Source organism: Coregonus lavaretus (assembly GCF_964263955.1).
Source record: "Coregonus lavaretus genome assembly, chromosome: 26".
NCBI classification, from domain to species: Eukaryota; Metazoa; Chordata; class Actinopteri; order Salmoniformes; family Salmonidae; genus Coregonus; species Coregonus lavaretus.
In genome coordinates this window covers 40,473,468-40,496,623 of record NC_140013.1, presented here as the reverse complement: position 1 = coordinate 40,496,623, position 23,156 = coordinate 40,473,468, and the positions used below count along the sequence as shown (strand labels likewise).

At 45.6% G+C, this 23,156-nt stretch overlaps 1 protein-coding gene across 1 annotated transcript in view; it reads right to left on the bottom strand.

Annotated features, from left to right (window-relative positions):
* The window catches only part of LOC311101819 (ubiquitin carboxyl-terminal hydrolase 32-like), a 97,864-nt gene that overhangs the window by 50,280 nt on the left and 24,428 nt on the right, over nt 1-23,156 (bottom strand). Inside the window, exons 3-11 of the mRNA XM_084143022.1 lie at nt 18,897-19,002; nt 17,813-17,931; nt 11,558-11,717; nt 3,017-3,148; nt 1,870-1,977; nt 1,292-1,407; nt 590-652; nt 380-463; nt 241-302 (exon numbers count right to left, since the gene is read on the bottom strand). Of these exons, the coding sequence (XP_083999148.1) occupies nt 241-302; nt 380-463; nt 590-652; nt 1,292-1,407; nt 1,870-1,977; nt 3,017-3,148; nt 11,558-11,717; nt 17,813-17,931; nt 18,897-19,002 (950 nt within the window). The remainder of the gene's footprint in view (nt 1-240; nt 303-379; nt 464-589; nt 653-1,291; nt 1,408-1,869; nt 1,978-3,016; nt 3,149-11,557; nt 11,718-17,812; nt 17,932-18,896; nt 19,003-23,156) is intronic.

The following is a 23,156-nucleotide window of genomic DNA, read 5'->3' as shown; positions in this document are numbered from 1 at the left end:
AGCTTTAAACTGTAGAGGTGTAAAACATGTTTAAGAGTTGTTCAGGGGAAAGGAAAGGGGGATATCTAGTCAGTTGTAAAACTGAATTCATTCAACTGAAATGTGTTTAACCCAACCCCTCTGAATCAGAGATGTGCGGAGGGCTGCCTTAAAATCGACATCCACGTCATCGGCACCCGGGGAACTGTGGGTTAACTGCCTTGCTCAGGGGCAGAACGACAGATTTGTTATGTGTATTACCTGATGATTTGTCCCTCCTCTTCAGGAGTGGCAGGTCGAAGCCCCAGGACAATGTGGCAGACCTGCAGAAACACAGACAGAGGGGCATGAAGAGAAAGCAAACTATAAACTGTGTGTGTGTGTGTGTGTGTGATCTGACCTGGAACAGCAGGTTGAGCAACTCGTTGGCCAGAGCGCTCTTCACACTCCAGATCTGGTAGTCCTCCAGGGTCAGGTGACCCAGCTGTGTGTGTGTGGGGGTCAAAGGTTAAGTCAAAGACAAGGGTTAAATGTCAGTGGACAGCAGCAGGATTATGAGATAATTTAAGTCCAATCACGTTACAGACAAAAACACCTAGAAGAGTTTGACCTTGGTCGTGTCGTGCCCCTTCAGGATTCCCTCCACTATGTCCGACACGTTGGCGAGCAACTCCTGAAAACAGGACAAGAGTCAAAACTTTGATAAGGTCGCTTACTTAACAAAGCCCAACCACCTCCATTACACTAGCCATTTAGCCTGTGTCCCAGCAGAACTTACAGAGAGTGTGTCTGTGTCCCAGCAGAACTTACAGAGAGTGTGTCTGTGTCCCAGCAGAACTTACAGAGAGTGTGTCTGTGTCCCAGCAGAACTTACAGAGAGTGTGTCTGTGTCCCAGCAGAACTTACAGAGAGTGTGTCTGTGTCCCAGCAGAACTTACAGAGAGTGTGTCTGTGTCCCAGCAGAACTTACAGAGAGTGTGTCTGTGTCCCAGCAGAACTTACAGGGAGTGTGTCTGTGTCCAGCAGAACTTACAGAGAGTGTGTCTGTGTCCAGCAGAACTTACAGGGAGTGGGTCTGTGTCCAGCAGAACTTACAGAGAGTGTGTCTGTGTCCAGCAGAACTTACAGGGAGTGGGTCTGTGTCCAGCAGAACTTACAGGGAGTGGGTCTGTGTCCAGCAGAACTTACAGGGAGTGGGTCTGTGTCCAGCAGAACTTACAGAGAGTGGGTCTGTGTCCAGCAGAACTTACAGAGAGTGGGTCTGTGTCCAGCAGAACTTACAGGGAGTGGGTCTGTGTCCAGCAGAACTTACAGGGAGTGTGTCTGTGCGATTGTCCTTCCACACCTCCAGAAGTGCGGCTACCATCTCATGGATTTCGTCTCGAGACAGAACCCCATCCCGGTCCACGTCAAACACTTTGAAACAAACTGAGAAACACAAGAGAGAAGGAGGGTACAAAATACTCCATAACCATAACATTGTAGTTTCTAACTACAGACTCCTCAAAGCCACAGTCGCTGTTCAAGCCGCAGTTGTACCAAAACATATTCTGCTAGTCATCTGTATTCCTCAGTGTGGTCTGCAGTGAATTACTTAGATCATTAACTAGAGTCTTAAATTCCAATATCTGCTGCCATTTCCAAGCATGAAAATGTAATTTCAAGGCCTGATGCGAATGTTGATGACAGGGTAGATTGCATACTAATGACTATCCAGAGGCAGTCGACAACAGTAAAAAAAAAACGAGATAAGGAGATTGGGAAAAGCGCTACATCTCTTCCACTCACACGTACATGCACACACACACACACACCATAATGTGTGAAAGGAAGCAATTAGGTTAGGAAATCACTACTTCCTATTAGAACATATCACATAGCAGCTCTTACATTTCTGCCTCTCGGCGACGGGCCCCCGGCAACAGGCAGACAGGCCACAGGAGATCTCCTTAAAGTCGATGTGATTGTCACGGTTCTCGTCGAAGGCATGAAACAAACCTGGAAAAACAACATCAAAAGTGATCCATTTTGTAGTAGAACATGGCTATTTGCGAAAGAGAAATAGCTTTGTGAGAAGGCTTGGTGTCAGATCTTTAGGGAACTCGTTCGAACCGTATCACAAGGATCACATTAACATTCATAAATGTTCATGTATTTGTGTATTTTACATCATGAACCACAGAAATTCTGACAGAAACGTTTAAATATTAATGATTAGGTTTATAAAAGTGGTAGACATGCATAACATGACTTATGGCTGCTTTTCACTCTTCTGTCACGGATTCAGCCGAGGCTGCTCCTCCTCCTTGCTCGGGCAGGCTTCGGCGTTCGTCGTCCCCGGAGTACTAGCTGCTACCGATCTATGTTTCGGTGTTTGTCTAGATTGGTTTGTATTGTTTACACCTGTGTCCCCATTAGTGTTCATTGTATTCCCTTTTAAAAAACCCTGTCTCTCATTTGTTTGTTGTGTGTGAATGTTCTCCGTTAGGTCGGCAGTGCTGTTGTATGCTAGTGTTGTTCCTCCCTGCTTGGAGGTTTTGTTGTTTTGTACTTTCATTACTGTGTTTAGTAAAGTACGTCTGCCAGTCGCTCGGTGTCCTGCGCTTGACTTCGTTTTCCGCATACACGTCAAACCTGACACTTCCTGCTTGTTGTTTTATAGTTTGAACGAACACATGGGGGTTTGGCCCAGCCATAGCCTTGGTGAAAAGGTGTGTCCTTGGGCTAAATCCCTGCCCACTCGAACGACCTTCATGGTGCCTCGCTCTGGGACCCAGTGGAGTGAGAGGAAGCATCTCTAGCGGCTACTACTGCTAATCAAGTTAGCTTGCTAGCTAACGTCAGCTGTTAACCTTGTGTGTTTGACAATGTAGCTATAAGCAAACGTTAGCTAGCTAGTGCAAAGACAACAACTCCCCCCCCCTTCACTTAGCGAAGGGTGAATGGGAGGAGAACATACCTTCACTTAGCGAAGGGTGAATGGGAGGAGAGAACATACCTTCACTTAGCGAAGGGTGAACGGGAGGAGAGAACATACCTTCACTTAGCGAAGCGTGAATGGGAGGGGAGACCAGCGGGACAAAGGTTTCCAAGTCAAAGCGGCCGGTCCTGGACTGGGCTTTCAGCAGCCAGTAGCGCTTCTCCAAGTCAATGATATCAGACTCTTCTACTGCAGGAGGAGAGAGGAAGAAAACCCTTTTTAAAATAATCAAAATGGCAACCAACCTAGAGTGGTTTTTGTAGATTCGCTGAGCATCTTCTTACTAGAACATTTACATTTTAGTCATTTAGCAGACGCTCTTATCCAGAGTGACTTACAGTTAGTGAGTGCATACATTTTTCATACTGCCCCCCCCCCCCCCCGTGGGAAACGAACCCACAACCCTGGCGTTGCAAGCGCCATGCTCTACCAAATGAGCTACAGGGGACACAAGTCACATGACCTAGCAGTGTTAGCACAGTAAGGAAAGGAAACAACAGTTTAGATCTTCACCCAGCTTCAGTTTCTCTCAATATGGTGCTGTAGTGGACCACATGGACTTGGATGAAGATATGGAGCCATGCCGATGAGGTCAAACATGTTTCATGGTTCCATTCTGATTATGGAGTTTTGTAATGAGCAGGACAGAGGATAGTAGACATCTCAAGTACCCTGGTCCCAGATCTGTAAGTAGGGTTGCAAAAATTCCAGTAACTTTCCCCAAATTCCCAGGTTTTCCAGAAATCCTGGTTGGAGGATTCAAGATTTCCTGCTTATTCCCTATATTCCGGGAATCTTCCATCCGGGATTTCTGGAAAACCTGGGAATTCTGGTTATCGGAATTTTGCAACCCTATCTGTAAGTGATTTAGTCTTTCCAGGTTAGTCTTGAGGTGAGACCATGACTCAGGGCCAAGGCTCACTAGATGCACCAATATAGCTACTGTTAAGTATGAAACCTGCCAGCCCCAGGGCCAGAGATCCTGGGTTCATCCTCCCACTACAATCATCGCGCTAATCCACAGCTTTACGCTAATAGGATTAGCCTAAGGCTCGCTAGCTCACACTAGCCCAGGCTTCCCTTTCCGCCACACTGTCCCATGAGTCATCCCATACATGTCCCTAAGACAGGTGTCAAAACACACATACACAAATTAAGACTGCACACCTAATGGCACCCTATTCCCTACATTGTGCACTACTTTTGTAGTGCACTATATAGGGAATAGGCTGCCATTTTGGGATGCTGACCAAGTCATATTCACTTTCTGAGAGGAGAGAAGACCAGTCCGGATATCCACCACAAAGCCAAGCTGGTTCCTAAGGCTCACTGCTAAGGCCGACATCCTAGTTTGCTGTCTGCATTTATAAGACTAATGGGTCAATAAGACAGTGATGCCACTGGGGGAGAATATAGCCAGGCTGGCTAGCCATTCAGCCCAGCAGTGAAAGCTGCAGATTGGGACGTGTGTGTGGATTGAGAGGGCCTTTCCATCTCCCTCTCCACCTCCATAGATCCTTCTCTCCCTCCCTCCCTCACTCCCTCCTCACTCACTCACTCCATCCTCCTGAGGTTTATTCCTGGAAGAGCCCACCTCAGCAGGGTACAGTTGACCTCTGTGGATTGAGTTCAAAGAGAGAAGTGGAGAGGTCAATCGGACTGATTGGAAACAAGTAATTACCAGCCGCTTCAGTGGTTGTGGTTCAATAACCTTTTAACCTCCGTTCAGTCAGAGAGAATGCTCTGAAACATCAGGCTTAAACAAATAGAGAACACAACCTGGGAGACAGAGAGAGAGAGAGAGAGGAAGAGAGAGGGTCTGTATGGAGATGGCATGGAGGAAGTAATAGTGGACAGATTAATATTGAGACGCGTGGAGTGGTGTGGGGGGGGGCAGGTGTGTGTGGTTGGGGCCTGCCACTGACTGACTGACTGAATGCCCCTTTAAGAGTAGAGCAACTAGACAACACTAAATCCTACAAGCACAAACACGCATGCACGTCGCACGCACGCACACACACACACACACACACACACACACACACACACACACACACCAAGCAATACAAATAAAACCTCAAGAAATAGGTCCTCCAACTAGTCTTTCAGAAACACTGAGAGAACACCAATATAGTCCTGTATCAATCCCAAACGCTAAACAAACATGAATGAAAGCTATTTGTGTTGTGCTTACTGAACGCAGGTCAGCATGGGCTAGCCTAGCGGTGATTAGTGCAGTGGTAAGGCCTGGTATGGACTAGCGAACAGAGCCTAGCGGTGATTAGTGCAGTGGTAAGGCCTGGTATGGACTAGCGAACAGAGCCTAGCGGTGATTAGTGCAGTGGTAAGGCCTGGTATGGACTAGCGAACAGAGCCTAGCGGTGATTAGTGCAGTGGTAAGGCCTGGTATGGACTAGCGAACAGAGCCTAGCGGTGATTAGTGCAGTGGTAAGGCCTGGTATGGACTAGCGAACAGAGCCTAGCGGTGATTAGTGCAGTGGTAAGGCCTGGTATGGACTAGCGAACAGAGCCTAGCGGTGATTAGTGCAGTGGTAAGGCCTGGTATGGACTAGCGAACAGAGCCTAGCGGTGATTAGTGCAGTGGTAAGGCCTGGTATGGACTAGCGAACAGAGCCTAGCGGTGATTAGTGCAGTGGTAAGGCCTGGTATGGACTAGCGAACAGAGCCTAGCGGTGATTAGTGCAGTGGTAAGGCCTGGTATGGACTAGCGAACAGAGCCTAGCGGTGATTAGTGCAGTGGTAAGGCCTGGTATGGACTAGCGAACAGAGCCTAGCGGTGATTAGTGCAGTGGTAAGGCCTGGTATGGACTAGCGAACAGAGCCTAGCGGTGATTAGTGCAGTGGTAAGGCCTGGTAGGGACTAGCGAACAGAGCCTAGCGGTGATTAGTGCAGTGGTAAGGCCTGGTATGGACTAGCGAACAGAGCCTAGCGGTGATTAGTGCAGTGGTAAGGCCTGGTATGGACTAGCGAACAGAGCCTAGCGGTGATTAGTGCAGTGGTAAGGCCTGGTAGGGACTAGCGAACAGAGCCTAGCGGTGATTAGTGCAGTGGTAAGGCCTGGTAGGGACTAGCGAACAGAGCCTAGCGGTGATTAGTGCAGTGGTAAGGCCTGGTATGGACTAGCGAACAGAGCCTAGCGGTGATTAGTGCAGTGGTAAGGCCTGGTAGGGACTAGCGAACAGAGCCTAGCGGTGATTAGTGCAGTGGTAAGGCCTGGTAGGGACTAGCGAGGAAAGCAGAGCTGAGGGGGAATAAATACCTGCTCATCTTGTTGCTGTGTGTCATTACTCAGGGCTGGTGCTCCAGCCTGCCTGACACTGCTAATATAGAAAACTCATTACCTCTCCTATGGATCGGCTCCAGGACGTCTCATCCCCTCGCTAGCTAGCTCACTGACTGACTGACTCCAGGACATGTCTCATCCCCTCGCTAGCTAGCTCACTGACTGACTGACTGACTCCAGGACATGTCTCATCCCCTCTCTAGCTAGCTCACTGACAGACTGACTCCAGGACATGTCTCATCCCCTCTCTAGCTAGCTCACTGACTGACTGACTCCAGGACATGTCTCATCCCCTCGCTAGCTAGCTCACTGACTGACTGACTCCAGGACATGTCTCATCCCCTCGCTAGCTAGCTCACTGACTGACTGACTGACTCCAGGACATGTCTCATCCCCTCGCTAGCTAACTCATTCACTGACTGACTGACTGACTCCAGGACATGTCTCATCCCCTCGCTAGCTAACTCACTGACTGACTGACTGACTCCAGGACATGTCTCATCCCCTCGCTAGCTAACTCACTGACTGACTGACTCCAGGACATGTCTCATCCCCTCTCTAGCTAGCTCACTGACTGACTGACTGACTCCAGGACATGTCTCATCCCCTCGCTAGCTAGCTCACTGACTGACTGACTGACTCCAGGACATGTCTCATCCCCTCTCTAGCTAGCTCACTGACAGACTGACTCCAGGACATGTCTCATCCCCTCTCTAGCTAGCTCACTGACTGACTGACTCCAGGACATGTCTCATCCCCTCGCTAGCTAGCTCACTGACTGACTGACTGACTCCAGGACATGTCTCATCCCCTCGCTAGCTAGCTCACTGACTGACTGACTGACTCCAGGACATGTCTCATCCCCTCGCTAGCTAGCTCACTGACTGACTGACTGACTCCAGGACATGTCTCATCCCCTCGCTAGCTAACTCATTCACTGACTGACTGACTGACTCCAGGACATGTCTCATCCCCTCGCTAGCTAACTCACTGACTGACTGACTGACTCCAGGACATGTCTCATCCCCTCGCTAGCTAACTCACTGACTGACTGACTCCAGGACATGTCTCATCCCCTCTCTAGCTAGCTCACTGACTGACTGACTGACTCCAGGACATGTCTCATCCCCTCTCTAGCTAGCTCACTGACTGACCGACTGACTCCAGGACATGTCTCATCCCCTCTCTAGCTAACTCACTGACTGACCGACTGACTCCAGGACATGTCTCATCCCCTCTCTAGCTAGCTCACTGACTGACTGACTCCAGGACATGTCTCATCCCCTCGCTAGCTAGCTCACTGACTGACTGACTCCAGGACATGTCTCATCCCCTCTCTAGCTAGCTCACTGACTGACCGACTGACTCCAGGACATGTCTCATCCCCTCTCTAGCTAGCTCACTGACCGACTGACTGACTCCAGGACATGTCTCATCCCCTCTCTAGCTAGCTCACTGACTGACTGACTCCAGGACATGTCTCATCCCCTCTCTAGCTAGCTCACTGACTGACTGACTGACTCCAGGACATGTCTCATCCCCTCTCTAGCTAGCTCACTGACCGACTGACTGACTCCAGGACATGTCTCATCCCCTCTCTAGCTAGCTCACTGACTGACTGACTCCAGGACATGTCTCATCCCCTCTCTAGCTAGCTCACTGACTGACTGACTCCAGGACATGTCTCATCCCCTCTCTAGCTAGCTCACTGACTGACTCCTGGACCTGTGATTTACTATGGTGCACTGCAGCACCATAGGGCTCGGGTTAAAAGTAGTACACTATTATAGAGAATAAGGTGCCACCTGTTAAAAAGCCATCACCCGGTTACGTAACCCTCACCTTAGAGGCTGCTGCCCAATATAAATAGACTTGAAATCACTGGCCACTTTAAAAATGGAACACTAGTCACTATAAATAATGTTTATATATTTTTGCTTTACTCATCTCATATGTATATACTGTATTTTATTCTACTATATTTTAGTCAATGCCACTCCGACATTGCTCGTCCTAATATTTATATATTTCTTAATTCCATTATTTTACTTTAAATTTGTGTGTATTGTTAGATATTACTGCACTGTTGGAGCTAGGAACACAAGCATTTCGCTACAACCACAATAACATCTGCTAAACACGTGTATGTGACCAATAAAATGTCTTTTGATTTGGGACGCACTTCTTAGTTTAGCACACTAGGTTAACCGCTAGGCTAAATGGCTAACCTTCCGTTTCAGGACAGGACTGTACCTGGCTGGTTGAGACGGATCTCTTTTAAAAATGGCTGGAGTTTGAAGTTTGAGCCTGTTTAAAAAGGCTGACAGTATTTTGTTGTTCTTAAACAAGAGGCTACATCTCCATGACTGAGTAGCCTGACATACAGAGAGAAATGATTGGCGTTCTACGCTTGGGTCTCGTGACAAGGTTAAAAGACATGCTGCAAGCGAGTTTACACAAGACCTCCAATTTACACTTCCACTATCTGAAAGTGAAAAGTGCTTCGTTGTACTTTTACTTCCTGCACCAACCACCACAACCAGACAGGGAGAGCATGAACACAGCAAGTACAACCGCTAACTCACTCCAACTATCGCTTCATTGCTAAAAGACACACTAGTGTCAGCGTTGACCACTTCCTAGGCAGTCCCAAATGGCACCCCATTCCCTATATAGTGCTCTACTTTTGACCATAGCCCTATGGGTCCTGGACAAATATAGTACACTTCATAGGGAGCCATTTGGGACACGGAGCTAGTCTACAGCGGTCCAGTGGCGTGCCCAGTACCCACCTAGAGGTGCGACTCTGTCGGAGTGGCAACAGAGGTACCAAACCATATTCCACCACACACGCCCTGGGACGTGCCGACAGGACTGGCGTGTACCATAGTAGACTCCACAGACACACGGCTAACAGCTCAGGAAAACACACCACGCTAACTCATGCCATCCTGTTCCAATCAAAGGATGTTCCAATAGTATTCGAATAATATCCCAACCGACAACAAGACTGTTAGTCCGCCATGGCCTCTGTTGTGTGTGTCCGGTCGGCGATGGCGTCTTAGCCAAGAGTGAAGTGGTTGTGTATGTTCTGGAAAGTCCATGCGCGGATAGAGCGCTCGCCTCACGGCCAAAGCGTGCACACACACACACTCCTGAACTCCCACACACACACACACACACACACCTACATACACACCGCTCGTAGAGTTAAAAGAGGATAATCTGGGAGTGGACAGCAGCAGATTACGAGCTGTCTGCAGGTACTCTCTCTGATTGGCAGCAAAGATCTCTCCTGCTCTCTGATTGGTCTCAGGATAGGAAGCAGCTAAGATCTTTGATTGGTCTTGGACACAGCTACATGTAAGAGATTTATTTCCAATTGACAGAAAAAAGGAGGGACTTGACAGACAGAGAGGGTGACAAATACCAAATAACATGAAATATGTGCACCGAACAAAAACGGTCAGGTAAATTATCGGTATTTTTTGGGAGATGCCATCCCTTAACATTTTTTTTAATGATTTTTTTTTTTTACCCAGATGAGCACCCCATTCCATATAAAAACAAATTTTTTTCACCTGTATTTAACCAGGTAAACCAGTTGAGAACAAGTTCTCATTTACAACTGCGTCCCTTTCAGTAGAGGCTGTTTATTTCAAGTGTACAGTGAGGGGAAAAAATAATTTGATCCCCTGCTGATTTTGTACGTTTGCCCACTGACAAAGAAATGATCAGTCTATCATTTTAATGGTATGTTTATTTGAACAGTGAGAGACAGAATAACAAAATAAATCCAGAAAAACGCATGTCAAAAATTTTATAAATTGATTTGCATTTTAAATGAGGGAAATAAGTATTTGACACCTCTGCAAAACATGATTTAGTACTTGGTGGCAAAACCTTTGTTGGCAATCACAGAGGTCAGACGTTTCTTGTAGTTGGCCACCAGGTTTGCACACATCTCAGGAGGGATTTTGTCCCACTCCTCTTTGCAGATCTTCTCCAAGTCATTAAGGTTTCGAGCCTGACGTTTGGCAACTCGAACCTTCAGCTCCCTCCACAGATTTTCTATGGGATTAAGGTCTGGAGACTGGCTAGGCCACTCCAGGACTTTAATGTGCTTCTTCTTGAGCCACTCCTTTGTTGCCTTGGCTGTGTGTTTTGGGTCATTGTCATGCTGGAATACCCATCCACGACCCATTTTCAATGCCCTGGCTGAGAGAAGGAGGTTCTCACCCAAGATTTGACGGTACATGGCCTCATCCATCGTCCCTTTGATGCAGTGAAATTGTCCTGTCCCCTTAGCAGAAAAACACCCCCAAAGCATAATGTTTCCACCTCCAAGTTTGACGGTGGGGATGGTGTTCTTGGGGGTCATAGGCAGCATTCCTCCTCCTCCAAACACGGTGAGTTGAGTTGATGCCAAAGAGCTCCATTTTGGTCTCATCTGACCACAACACTTTCACCCAGTTCTCCTCTGAATCATTCAGATGTTCATTGGCAAACTTCAGACGGGCATGTATATGTGCTTTCTTGAGCAGGGGGACATTGCGGGCGCTGCAGGATTTCAGTCCTTCACGGCGTAGCGTGTTACCAATTGTTTTCTTGGTGACTATGGTCCCAGCTGCCTTGAGATCATTGACAAGATCCTCCCGTGTAGTTCTGGGCTGATTCCTCACCGTTCTCATGATCATTGCAACTCCACGAGGTGAGATCTTGCATGGAGCCCCAGGCCGAGGGAGATTGATAGTTATTTTGTGTTTCTTCCATTTGCGAATAATCGCACCAACTGTTGTCACCTTCTCACCAAGCTGCTTGGCGATGGTCTTGTAGCCCATTCCAGCCTTCTGTAGGTCAAAAATCTTGTCCCTGACATCCTTGGAGAGCTCTTTGGTCTTGGCCATGGTGGAGAGTTTGGAATCTGATTGATTGATTGCTTCTGTGGACAGGTGTCTTTTATACAGGTAACAAGCTGAGCTTAGGAGCACTCCCTTTAAGAGTGTGCTCCTAATCTCAGCTCGTTACCTGTATAAAAGACAACTGGGAGCCAGAAATCTTTCTGATTGAGAGGGGGTCAAATGCTTATTTCCCTCATTAAAATGCAAATCAATTTATAACATTTTGGACATGCGTTTTTCTGTCTCTCACAGTTCAAATAAACCTACCATTAAAAGTATAGACTGATAATTTCTTTGTCAGTGGGCAAACGTACAAAATCAGCAGGGGATCAAATACTTTTTTCCCCCTCACTGTACATATCAGGGTAGGAGCTGTAGGGAGGAGCACTCACAGTGTGTGACTCCGGCCAGAGTTTGGTAGAAGGTGGGTGTGTCGCTGTCGTCTGTGAGGGTGACGCACACGCCCCCGGAGAGGAGCCAACGGGAGAAGGTGAACGCCTCCTTGTTCTGAAGGAGCCAGTTCTTAAAGCGCTCATAGTTGACTTTCTCCCCCTGAGACAAACAAAAACATCAACAACAACTTGTTCGTTATTATGAGCAAATCATAAAGTGGGTAGCGGGAGTACTTGAGGAAATAGTATTGTTGGGGAGATGGACAGAGAGCAGCATTTATATTATAGTGTATTGTGGAAGTGTCATTGGCCACGTAGAGTTACACATTAGTTACAAACAAATATAAAAACAGTGTACAAAACATTAGGAACACTTGCTCTTTCCCTGAACTAGACCACAGGTGTCAAACTCATTCCACGGAAGGAAAAATGGCTGCGGGTTTTCACTCCTCCCTTGTAAAGGTCATGACCTCAGTAAAATTCCACGTGACCGTTGAGTCACGGTAATGTCCTTTTATGCACTCCGGACATGCGCTGGTAATACCCAACTAGCTAACGATCATCGGGTCGCTAATGGCCTGGTGCTCAGGGCGCTACTGTTCCTCTAACCACTCTCACATCAATGCAAATGCAATTGAAAATCACAAACACTTATCATCAAAACAGCATGTGCTTTTTAAAACTCACCTCACTGTGATTTATCAATTTGAAGAAAGACGTTCAATAAGAGGTTGAAACATACATACATACACACACACACACATATACAGTGGGGAAAAAAAGTATTTAGTCAGCCACCAATTGTGCAAGTTCTCCCACTTAAAAAGATGAGAGGCCTGTAATTTTCATCATAGGTACACGTCAACTATGACAGACAAATTGAGAATTTTTTTCTCCAGAAAATCACATTGTAGGATTTGTAATGAATTTATTTGCAAATTATGGTGGAAAATAAGTATTTGGTCACCTACAAACAAGCAAGATTTCTGGCTCTCACAGACCTGTAACTTCTTCTTTAAGAGGCTCCTCTGTCCTCCACTCGTTACCTGTGTTAATGGCACCTGTTTGAACTTGTTATCAGTATAAAAGACACCTGTCCACAACCTCAAACTGTCACACTCCAAACTCCACTATGGCCAAGACCAAAGAGCTGTCAAAGGACACCAGAAACAAAATTGTAGACCTGCACCAGGCTGGGAAGACTGAATCTGCAATAGGTAAGCAGCTTGGTTTGAAGAAATCAACTGTGGGAGCAATTATTAGGAAATGGAAGACATACAAGACCACTGATAATCTCCCTCGATCTGGGGCTCCACGCAAGATCTCACCCGTGGGGTCAAAATGATCACAAGAACGGTGAGCAAAAATCCCAAAACCACACGGGGGGACCTAGTGAATGACCTGCAGAGAGCTGGGACCAAAGTAACAAAGCCTACCATCAGTAACACACTACGCCGCCAGGGACTCAAATCCTGCAGTGCCAGACGTGTCCCCCTGCTTAAGCCAGTACATGTGCAGGCCCGTCTGAAGTTTGCTAGAGTGCATTTGGATGATCCAGAAGAGGATTGGGAGAATGTCATATGGTCAGATGAAACCAAAATATAACTTTTTGGTAAAAACTCAATTCGTCGTGTTTGGAGGACAAAGAATGCTGAGTTGCATCCAAAGAACACTATACCTACTGTGAAGCATGGGGGTGGAAACATCATGCTTTGGGGCTGTTTTTCTGCAAAGGGACCAGGACGACTGATCCGTGTAAAGGAAAGAATGAATGGGGCCATGTATCGTGAGATTTTGAGTGAAAACCTCCTTCCATCAGCAAGGGCATTGAAGATGAAACGTGGCTGGGTCTTTCAGCATGACAATGATCCCAAACACACCGCCCGGGCAACGAAGGAGTGGCTTCGTAAGAAGCATTTCAAGGTCCTGGAGTGGCCTAGCCAGTCTCCAGATCTCAACCCCATAGAAAATCTTTGGAGGGAGTTGAAAGTCTGTGTTGCCCAGCGACAGCCCCAAAACATCACTGCTCTAGAGGAGATCTGCATGGAGGAAAGGGCCAAAATACCAGCAACAGTGTGTGAAAACCTTGTGAAGACTTACAGAAAACGTTTGACCTGTGTCATTGCCAACAAAGGGTATATAACAAAGTATTGAGAAACTTTTGTTATTGACCAAATACTTATTTTCCACCATAATTTGCAAATAAATTCATAAAAAATCCTACAATGTGATTTTCTGGAAATTTTTTCTCATTTTGTCTGTCATAGTTGACGTGTACCTATGATGAAAATTACTGGCCTCTCATCTTTTTAAGTGGGAGAACTTGCACAATTGGTGGCTGACTAAATACTTTTTTTCTCCACTGTATATATATATACACATAATTGCAAAAGGGTTTTCTAATGATCAATTATCCTTTTAAAATGATCAACTTGGATTAGCAAACACAACGTGTCATTGGAACACAGTAGTGATGGTTGCTGATAATGGGCCTCTGTACGCCTATGTAGATATTCCATAAAACATCTGCCGTTTCCAGCTGCAATAGCCATTTACAACATTAACAATGTCTACACTGTATTTCTGATCAATTTGATGTTATTTTAATGGACAAAAAATTGCTTTTCTTTAAAAAACAAGGACATTTCTAAGTGACCCCAAACTTTTGAACGGTAGTGTGTGTGTGTGTGTATATATATATATATATATACATGCATACATACATACAGTGGGGAGAACAAGTATTTGATACACTGCCGATTTTGCAGGTTTTCCTACTTACAAACCTTGTAGAGGTCTGTAATTTTTATCATAGGTACACTTCAACTGTGAGAGACGGACTCTAAAACAAAACTCCAGAAAATCACATTGTATGATTTTTAAGTAATTCATTTGCATTTTATTGCATGACATAAGTATTTGATCACCTACCAACCAGTAAGAATTCCGGCTCTCACAGACCTGTTAGTTTTTCTTTAAGAAGCCCTCCTGTTCTCCACTCATTACCTGTATTAACTGCACCTGCTTGAACTCATTACCTGTATAAAAGACACCTGTCCACACACTCAATCAAACAGACTCCAACCTCTCCACAATGGCCAAGACCAGAGAGCTGTGTAAGGACATCAGGGATAAAATTGTAGATCTGCACAAGGCTGGGATGGGCTACAGGACCATAGGCAAGCAGCTTGGTGAGACGGCAACAACTGTTGGCGCAATTATTAGAAAATGGAAGAAGTTTAAGATGACGGTCAATCAGCCTCGGTCTGGGGCTCCATGCAAGATCTCACCTTGTGGGGCATCAATGATCATGAGGAAGGTGAGGGATCAGCCCAGAACTACACGGCAGGACCTGGTCAATGACCTGAAGGGCGCTGGGACCACAGTCTCAAAGAAAACCATTAGTAACACACTACGCCATCATGGATTAAAATCCTGCAGCGCACGCAAGGTCCCCCTGCTCAAGCCAGTGCATGTCCAGGCCCGTCTGAAGTTTGCCAATGACCATCTGGATGATCCAGAGGAGGAATGGGAGAAGGTCATGTGGTCTGATGAGACAAAAATAGAGCTTTTTGGTCTAAACTCCACTCGCCGTGTTTGGAGGAAGAAGAAGGATGAGTACAACCCCAAGAACACCATCCCAACCGTGAAGCATGGAGGTGAAAACATCATTCTTTGGGGATGCTTTTCTGCAAAGGGGACAGGACGGCTGCACCGTATTGAGGGGAGGATGATGGGGCCATGTATCGCGAGATCTTGGCCAACAACCTCCTTCCCTCAGTAAAAGCATTGAAGATGGGTCGTGGCTGGGTCTTCCAGCATGACAACGACCCGAAACACACAGCCAGGGCAACTGAGGAGTGGCTCCGTAAGAAGCATCTCAAGGTCCTGGAGTGGCCTAGCCAGTCTCCAGACCTGAACCCAATAGAACATCTTTGGAGGGAGCTGAAAGTCCGTATTGCACATCGACAGCCCCAAAACCTGAAGGTTCTGGAGAAGGTTTGTATGGAGGAGTGGGCCAAAATCCCTGCTGCAGTGTGTGCAAACCTGGTCAAGACCTACAGGAAACGTATGATCTCTGTAATTGCAAACAAAGGTTTCTGTACCAAATATTAAGTTCTGCTTTTCTGATGTATCAAATACTTATGTCATGCAATAAAATGCAAATTATTTAATAAAAAAATCATACAATGTGATTTTCTGGATTTTTGTTTTAGATTCCGTCTCTCACAGTTGAAGTGTACCTATGATAAAAATTACAGACCTCTACATGCTTTGTAAGTAGGAAAACCTGCAAAATCAGCAGTGTATCAAATACTTGTTCTCCCCACTGTATGTATGTATATATATATATATATATATATATATATATATATATATATATATATATATATATATATATATATATATATATATATATATATATATAGTGTTAAAGACCCTATGCCTTGACAGCTTTTCACACTTGTCATTCTCTCAACCAACTTCACCTAGAATGCTTTTCCAACAGTCTTGAAGGAGTTCCCACACATGCTGAGCACTTGTTGGCTGTTTTCCTTCACTCTGTGGTCCAATTAATCCCAAACCATCTCAATTGGGTTGAGGTCGGGGGATTGTGGAGGCCAGGTCATCTGATGCAGCACTCTCCTTCTTGGTGAAATAGCCCTTACACAGCCTGGCGGTGTTTTGGGTCAGTGTCCTGTTGAAAAACAAATGATAGTCCCACTAAGCGCAAACCAGATGGGATGGCGTATCGCTGCAGAATGCTGTGGTAGCCATGCTGGTTAAGTGTGCCTTGAATTCTAAATAAATCACCAAAAGTGTCACCAGAAAATCACCCCATCACACCTCCTCCTCCATGCTTCACGGTGGGAACCACACATGCAGAGATCACCCGTTCTCCTACTCTGCGTCTCACAAAGACACGGCGGTTGGAACCAAAAATCTCAAATTTGGACTCACCACACCAAAGGACAGATTTCCACCAGTCTAATGTCCATTGCTCGTGTTTCTTGGCCCAAGCAAGTCCCTTCTTCTTATTGGTGTCCTTTAGTAGTGGTTTCTTTGCAGTAATTCGACCATGAATGCCTGATTCACACAGTCTCCTCTGAACAGTTGATGTTGAGATTGTTTTATTACTTGAAATCTGTGAAGCATTTATTTGGGCTGCCATTTCTGAGGCTGGTAACTAATGAACTTATCCTCTGCAGCAGAGGTAACTCTGGGTCTTCCTTTCCTATGGCGGTCCTCATGAGAGCCAGTTTCATCATAGTGCTTGATGGTTTTTGCGACTGCACTTGAAAAAACGTTAAAAGTTCTTGAAATTTTCCGGATTGACTGACCTTCATGTATTAAAGTAATGATGGATTGTCGTTTCCCTTTGCTTATTTGAGCTGTTCTTGCCATAATATGGACTTGGTCTTTTACCAAATAAGGCTATCTTCTGTATACCACCCATACCTTGTCTCAACACAACTGATTGGCTCAAACGCATTAAGAAAGAAAGAAATTCCACAAATTAACAAGGCACACCTGTTAATTGAAATGCATCCCAGGTGACTACCTCATGAAGCTGGTTGAGAGAATGCCAAGTGTGTGCAAAGCTGTCATCAAGGCAAAGGGTGGCTACTTTGAAGAATGACTTGTTTGTTTACTACATGATTCCATATGTGTTATTTCATAGTTTTGATGTCTTCACTATTATTCTACAATGTAGAAAATAGTAAAAATAAAGAAAAATCCTGGAATGAGTAGGTGTGTCCAATTTTTTGACTGGTACTGTCCATATACACGGACACACACGTAAGTGCGATAACAGGAGTGTGTTGTGACCGAACCCCAGACTGAGTGATGACTGGAGAGGAGTGTGTTGTGACTGAGTGATGACTGGAGAGGAGTGTGTTGTGACTGAGTGATGACTGGAGAGGAGTGTGTTGTGACTGAGTGATGACTGGAGAGGAGTGTGTTGTGACTGAGTGATGACTGGAGAGGAGTGTGTTGTGACTGAGTGATGACTGGAGAGGAGTGTGTTGTGACTGAGTGATGACTGGAGAGGAGTGTGTTGTGACTGAGTGATGACTGGAGAGGAGTGCGTTGTGACTGAGTGATGACTGGAGAGGAGTGTGTTGTGACTGAGTGATGACTGGAGAGGAGTGCGTTGTGACTGAGTGATGACTGGAGAGGAGTGTTTTGTGCGTCAGTCAAAGTGTCGTTCTGGGTGATTGACAGGTGACAGGACAGCAATCTGTGACTGACCTCGCTGAAGCACTTCCTTATAGAGGGCGGGACTTCCCCGTCCAATGCCCGTAGCACGGCCTCCATGTCGCCCCGCGCCGCATAGCCGCCCGACTCACTGGCAAACAGGCTGAAGAGGTCTGTGGTGGGGACACACACTGTTAATTAGTTGGTCTTATCAGTGGCAGGCAGACTCAATAGAAGCTGCAGTCTATAGCCCTGTCCTAGTCATCATGCGCTTAGCTCTCTGCTGCCTCACACACATTTACATTTTAGTCATTTAGCAGACGCTCTTATCCAGAGCGACTTACAGTTAGTGAGTGCATACATTATTAATTTGTATTTATTTTTTCATACTGGCCCCCCGTGGGAATCGAACCCACAACCCTGGCGTTGCAAACGCCATGCTCTACCAACTGAGCTACATCCCTGCTGGCCATTCCCTCCCCTACCCTGGACGACGCTGGGCCAATTGTGCGCCGCCCCATGGGTCTCCCGGTCGCGGCCGGCTACGACAGAGCCTGGACACATCCATCACACAATGTATTGAGACAGACAGAGACAGAGACAGAGACAGAGACAGAGACAGAGACAGAGAGAGAGAGAGAGAGAGAGAGAGAGAGAGAGAGAGAGAGAGAGAGAGAAGAGAGAGAGAGAGAGAGAGAGAGAGAGAGAGAGAGAGAGAGAGAGAGAGAGAGAGAGAGAGACAGAGAGACAGAGAGACAGAGAGAGAGAGAGAGAGAGAGAGAGAGAGACAGGGAGAGAGAGAGAGAGAGAGAGAGAGAGAGAGAGACAGAGACAGAGACAGAGACAGAGACAGAGACAGAGACAGAGACAGAGACAGAGACAGAGACAGAGAGAGAGAGAGAGAGAGAGAGAGAGAGAGAGAGAGAGAGAGAGAGAGAGAGAGAGAGAGAGACAGAGAGACAGAGAGAGAGAGAGACAGAGAGAGAGAGAGAGACAGAGAGAGAGAGAGAGACAGACAGAGACAGAGAGAGAGAGACAGACAGAGACAGAGAGAGAGAGAGAGAGAGAGACAGAGAGAGACAGAGAGAGACAGAGAGAGAGACAGAGAGAGAGAGAGAGAGAGAGAGAGAAAACATACACTTGGCCTTCTCCTCATCTCGTCCTCTGGTCAGCAGCACCAGGCCAATGATGAGGTTGTTAAAGTGCAGTCCTTTAGAGGTGCCTCCAAACGAGTTGTAGATCACCTGCAGGGAGAGTACAGAGAAAGAAAAGGAAGATGGTGGTAACATATCTAGAGAATAGGAAGATGGTGGTAACATATCTATAGAATAGGAAGATGGTGGTAACATATCTAGAGAATAGGAAGATGGTGGTAACATATCTAGAGAATAGGAAGATGGTGGTAACATATCTAGAGAATAGGAAGATGGTGGTAACATATCTAGAGAAAAGGAAGATGGTGGTAACATATCTAGAGAATAGGAAGATGGTGGTAACATATCTATAGAATAGGAAGATGGTGGTAACATATCTAGAGAATAGGAAGATGGTGGTAACATATCTAGAGAATAGGAAGATGGTGGTAACATATCTAGAGAATAGGAAGATGGTGGTAACATATCTAGAGAAAAGGAAGATGGTGGTAACATATCTAGAGAAAAGGAAGATGGTGGTAACATATCTAGAGAAAAGGAAGATGGTGGTAACATATCTAGAGAATAGGAAGATGGTGGTAACATATCTAGAGAATAGGAAGATGGTGGTAACATATCTAGAGAAAAGGAAGATGGTGGTAACATATCTAGAGAATAGGAAGATGGTGGTAACATATCTAGAGAATAGGAAGATGGTGGTAACATATCTAGAGAATAGGAAGATGGTGGTAACATATCTAGAGAAAAGGAAGATGGTGGTAACATATCTAGAGAATAGGAAGATGGTGGTAACATATCTAGAGAATAGGAAGATGGTGGTAACATATCTAGAGAAAAGGAAGATGGTGGTAACATATCTAGAGAAAAGGAAGATGGTGGTAACATATCTAGAGAATAGGAAGATGGTGGTAACATATCTAGAGAAAAGGAAGATGGTGGTAACATATCTAGAGAATAGGAAGATGGTGGTAACATATCTAGAGAAAAGGAAGATGGTGGTAACATATCTAGAGAATAGGAAGATGGTGGTAACATATCTAGAGAATAGGAAGATGGTGGTAACATATCTAGAGAATAGGAAGATGGTGGTAACATATCTAGAGAATAGGAAGATGGTGGTAACATATCTAGCCTTCCCAGAAGAGTGGAGGCTGAAATAGCAGCAAGGGGGGGGGGGGGGGGTACCAACTCCATATTAACGCCCATGATTTTTGGAATGAGATGTTCGACGAGCAGGTGTCCACATACGTTCGGTCATGTTGTCTGTGCACACACACAGTAGCTATAAATATGCCAGTAGACACAGATCCGAGTTCAGGTCCAATTAACACCCTATCCCCTACATCAGGTATCATCAACTAGATTCAGCCGCTGGTCCATTTTTCCTTGAGCGGATGGTCAGAGGGCTGGAACATAATTACTAATCATTTGTAGACACGCTTACATTTGTATACGATCACTTATACAAAACATTAGAAACACCTTCTCTTTCCATGACAAATTGACCAATCAGTGTTGATGAAGGGGAGGAGACAGGTTAAAGAAGGATTTTTAAGCCTTGAGACAATTGAGACGTGGATTGTGTATTTGTGCGATTCAGAGGGTGAATGGGCAAGACAAAAGATTGAAGTGCCTTTGAACGGGGTATGGTAGTAGGTGCCAGGCGCACCGGTTTATGTCAAGAACTGCAACACTGCTGGGTTTTTCCACGCTCAACAGTTTCCCCTGTGTATCAAGAATGGTCCACCACCCAAAGGACTTCCAGCCACTTGACACAACTGTGGGAAGCATTGGAGTCAACATGGGCCAGCATCCCTGTGGAACGCTTTCGACACCTTGTAGTCCATGCCCTGACGAATTGAGGCTGTTCTGAGGGCAAAAAGGGGGGTGCAACTCAATATTAGGAAGGTGTTCCTTATGTTTTGTACGATCACTGTCTCTCTCTATTATGCGTGTGAATACTTTGGAACAGATTTTCCTAAATTGAAAATCACTTGGTGCTGATTCTCTGGTGTTTTTACAGTCTTACGTCCAACAATTAAAATTATTTGCATTTATTTTTTTTGCCCCGAAAACTTGGGTGGGCCAAATAAATAGAAAATCACCCGCTAGTTGGGGAACCCTGCCCTACAGAGCCCTATGGACCACGGTCAAAAGTAGTGCACTACATAGGGAATATATAGTGCCGTTTGGGACTCAGACCTAGGGGAGAGAAACTGAACGGAAAGTGGTATTCCTTATTGAATTACCCTTACACTTGTACACTACTTCATAGTAAACAACTAGAGACCTGCTAGGGAATCACGGTTGCCGGCTCTAGCACGCGCAGCCCAGCTACACCGGAGCCAGTGTCATCCCCCATTCATCAATGTGCAACTGTGTCACAGTCAGAGCCGACAGGGATGGTCTCTGTGACCTCACAGCCAGCCGGTGACAGTCACAGTGTCACAGTGTGTCACGGTACAAAACAGAAGCACCCTCAACGTAACACTTTAACACCGTCACATTCATTTGATGTTTTAAATTACTATTTCTTATTCCTTTGAATATATATATTATTTTTTTTATGCACAAGTATTGGCAGTAGAATTGACATATTCAAAGCCTGTATATTTAGACATAACGCTTTAATATAGGCTTTACTCTGCTTGCTTAGCCTGAACCATGCCCTGACAACATATTTCAGCAGAACTTTGTGAGGACATTAACATCTAATATTATGATGCAAATGTTCTACTTTCTTAGGAATCAGGTCATGTGCACAAATATTGAAAGGCCAAAATAAATATGAACACGCCCGGTTGTTTTCTCTACTCTGCGTCTGACAAGAAGACAAACTGAACCACTTAATGAGAGGAGGGAGAGGGAGAGGAGAGGAGAATATTATTTCCTTGGGATACATTTCACCTGAACATGACAGTGAAGTCCTAAATGCATTACCCTCTGGAAACGCTGCCATAAAGACTAATGTATAGACATCCTTTCAAATCACGCTGACTACAGCCTTTCTGTTTTACACAGCAGCACAAGCGCTGACAGAAACTGATTAGCAATTTGGATTGAGACAGAAAGAAAAGAGCAAATACAGCGCCTACATGGACTCACGTGGTCAATTCATACAGCGCCTACATGGACTCACGTGGTCAATTCATACAGCGCCTACATGGACTCACGTGGTCAATTCATACAGCGCCTACATGGACTCACGTGGTCAATTCATACAGCGCCTACATGGACTCACGTGGTCAATTCATACAGCGCCTACATGGACTCACGTGGTCAATTCATACAGCGCCTACATGGACTCACATGGTCAATTCATACAGCGCCTATATGGACTCATGGAGGCAATCCCTCAGGACAAACATATATAGTATATATATATGGTATATAGGCGTCCTCCGTATTAATAATGAATGGATTCACAACATTTGGATTACCAGAACAAAGAGACTCCGGGGAAAAAATGCCAAATAATAACAACGATGTATGATGAGATCCTGATGATGTGTGTGTGTGTGTATAGTTTGACTCCGGGTATTCACTGTGTGTGTGTGTATAGTTTGACTCCGGGTATTCACTGTGTGTGTGTGTGTGTGTGTGTGTGTGTGTGTGTGTGTGTGTGTGTGTGTGTGTGTGTGTGTGTGTGTGTGTGTGTGTGTGGCCTGACTCCCTCCCTGTGTGTTAATCACAGTGATGAGTAGCCCGTAGCTGGGCCCTGCTGTCAGGCCTTGTGACGGACACAGCCTGGGGGTCTCCTATTGCCACTGGCCCAAGATGAACAGCCCTGGCCGGAGTCTGCTGCCTGATGGGCCCAAACACCACCACTACACTCCTTAGTTAAACCTTCAACACACAGCCTTTGAGCAGGTAGGTACAGTGAGGGGAAAAAAGTATTTGATCCCCTGCTGATTTTGTACGTTTGCCCACTGACAAAGAAATGATCAGTCTATAATTTTAATGGTAGGTTTATTTGAACAGTGAGTGACAGAATAACAACAACAAAAATCCAGAAAAATGCATGTCAAAAATGTTATAAATTGATTTGCATTTTAATGAGGGAAATAAGTATTTGACCCCGTCTCAATCAGAAAGATTTCTGGCTCCCAGGTGTCTTTTATACAGGTAACGAGCTGAGATTAGGAGCACACTCTTAAAGGGAGTGCTCCTAATCTCAGCTTGTTACCTGTATAAAAGACACCTGTCCACAGAAGCAATCAATCAATCAAATTCCAAACTCTCCA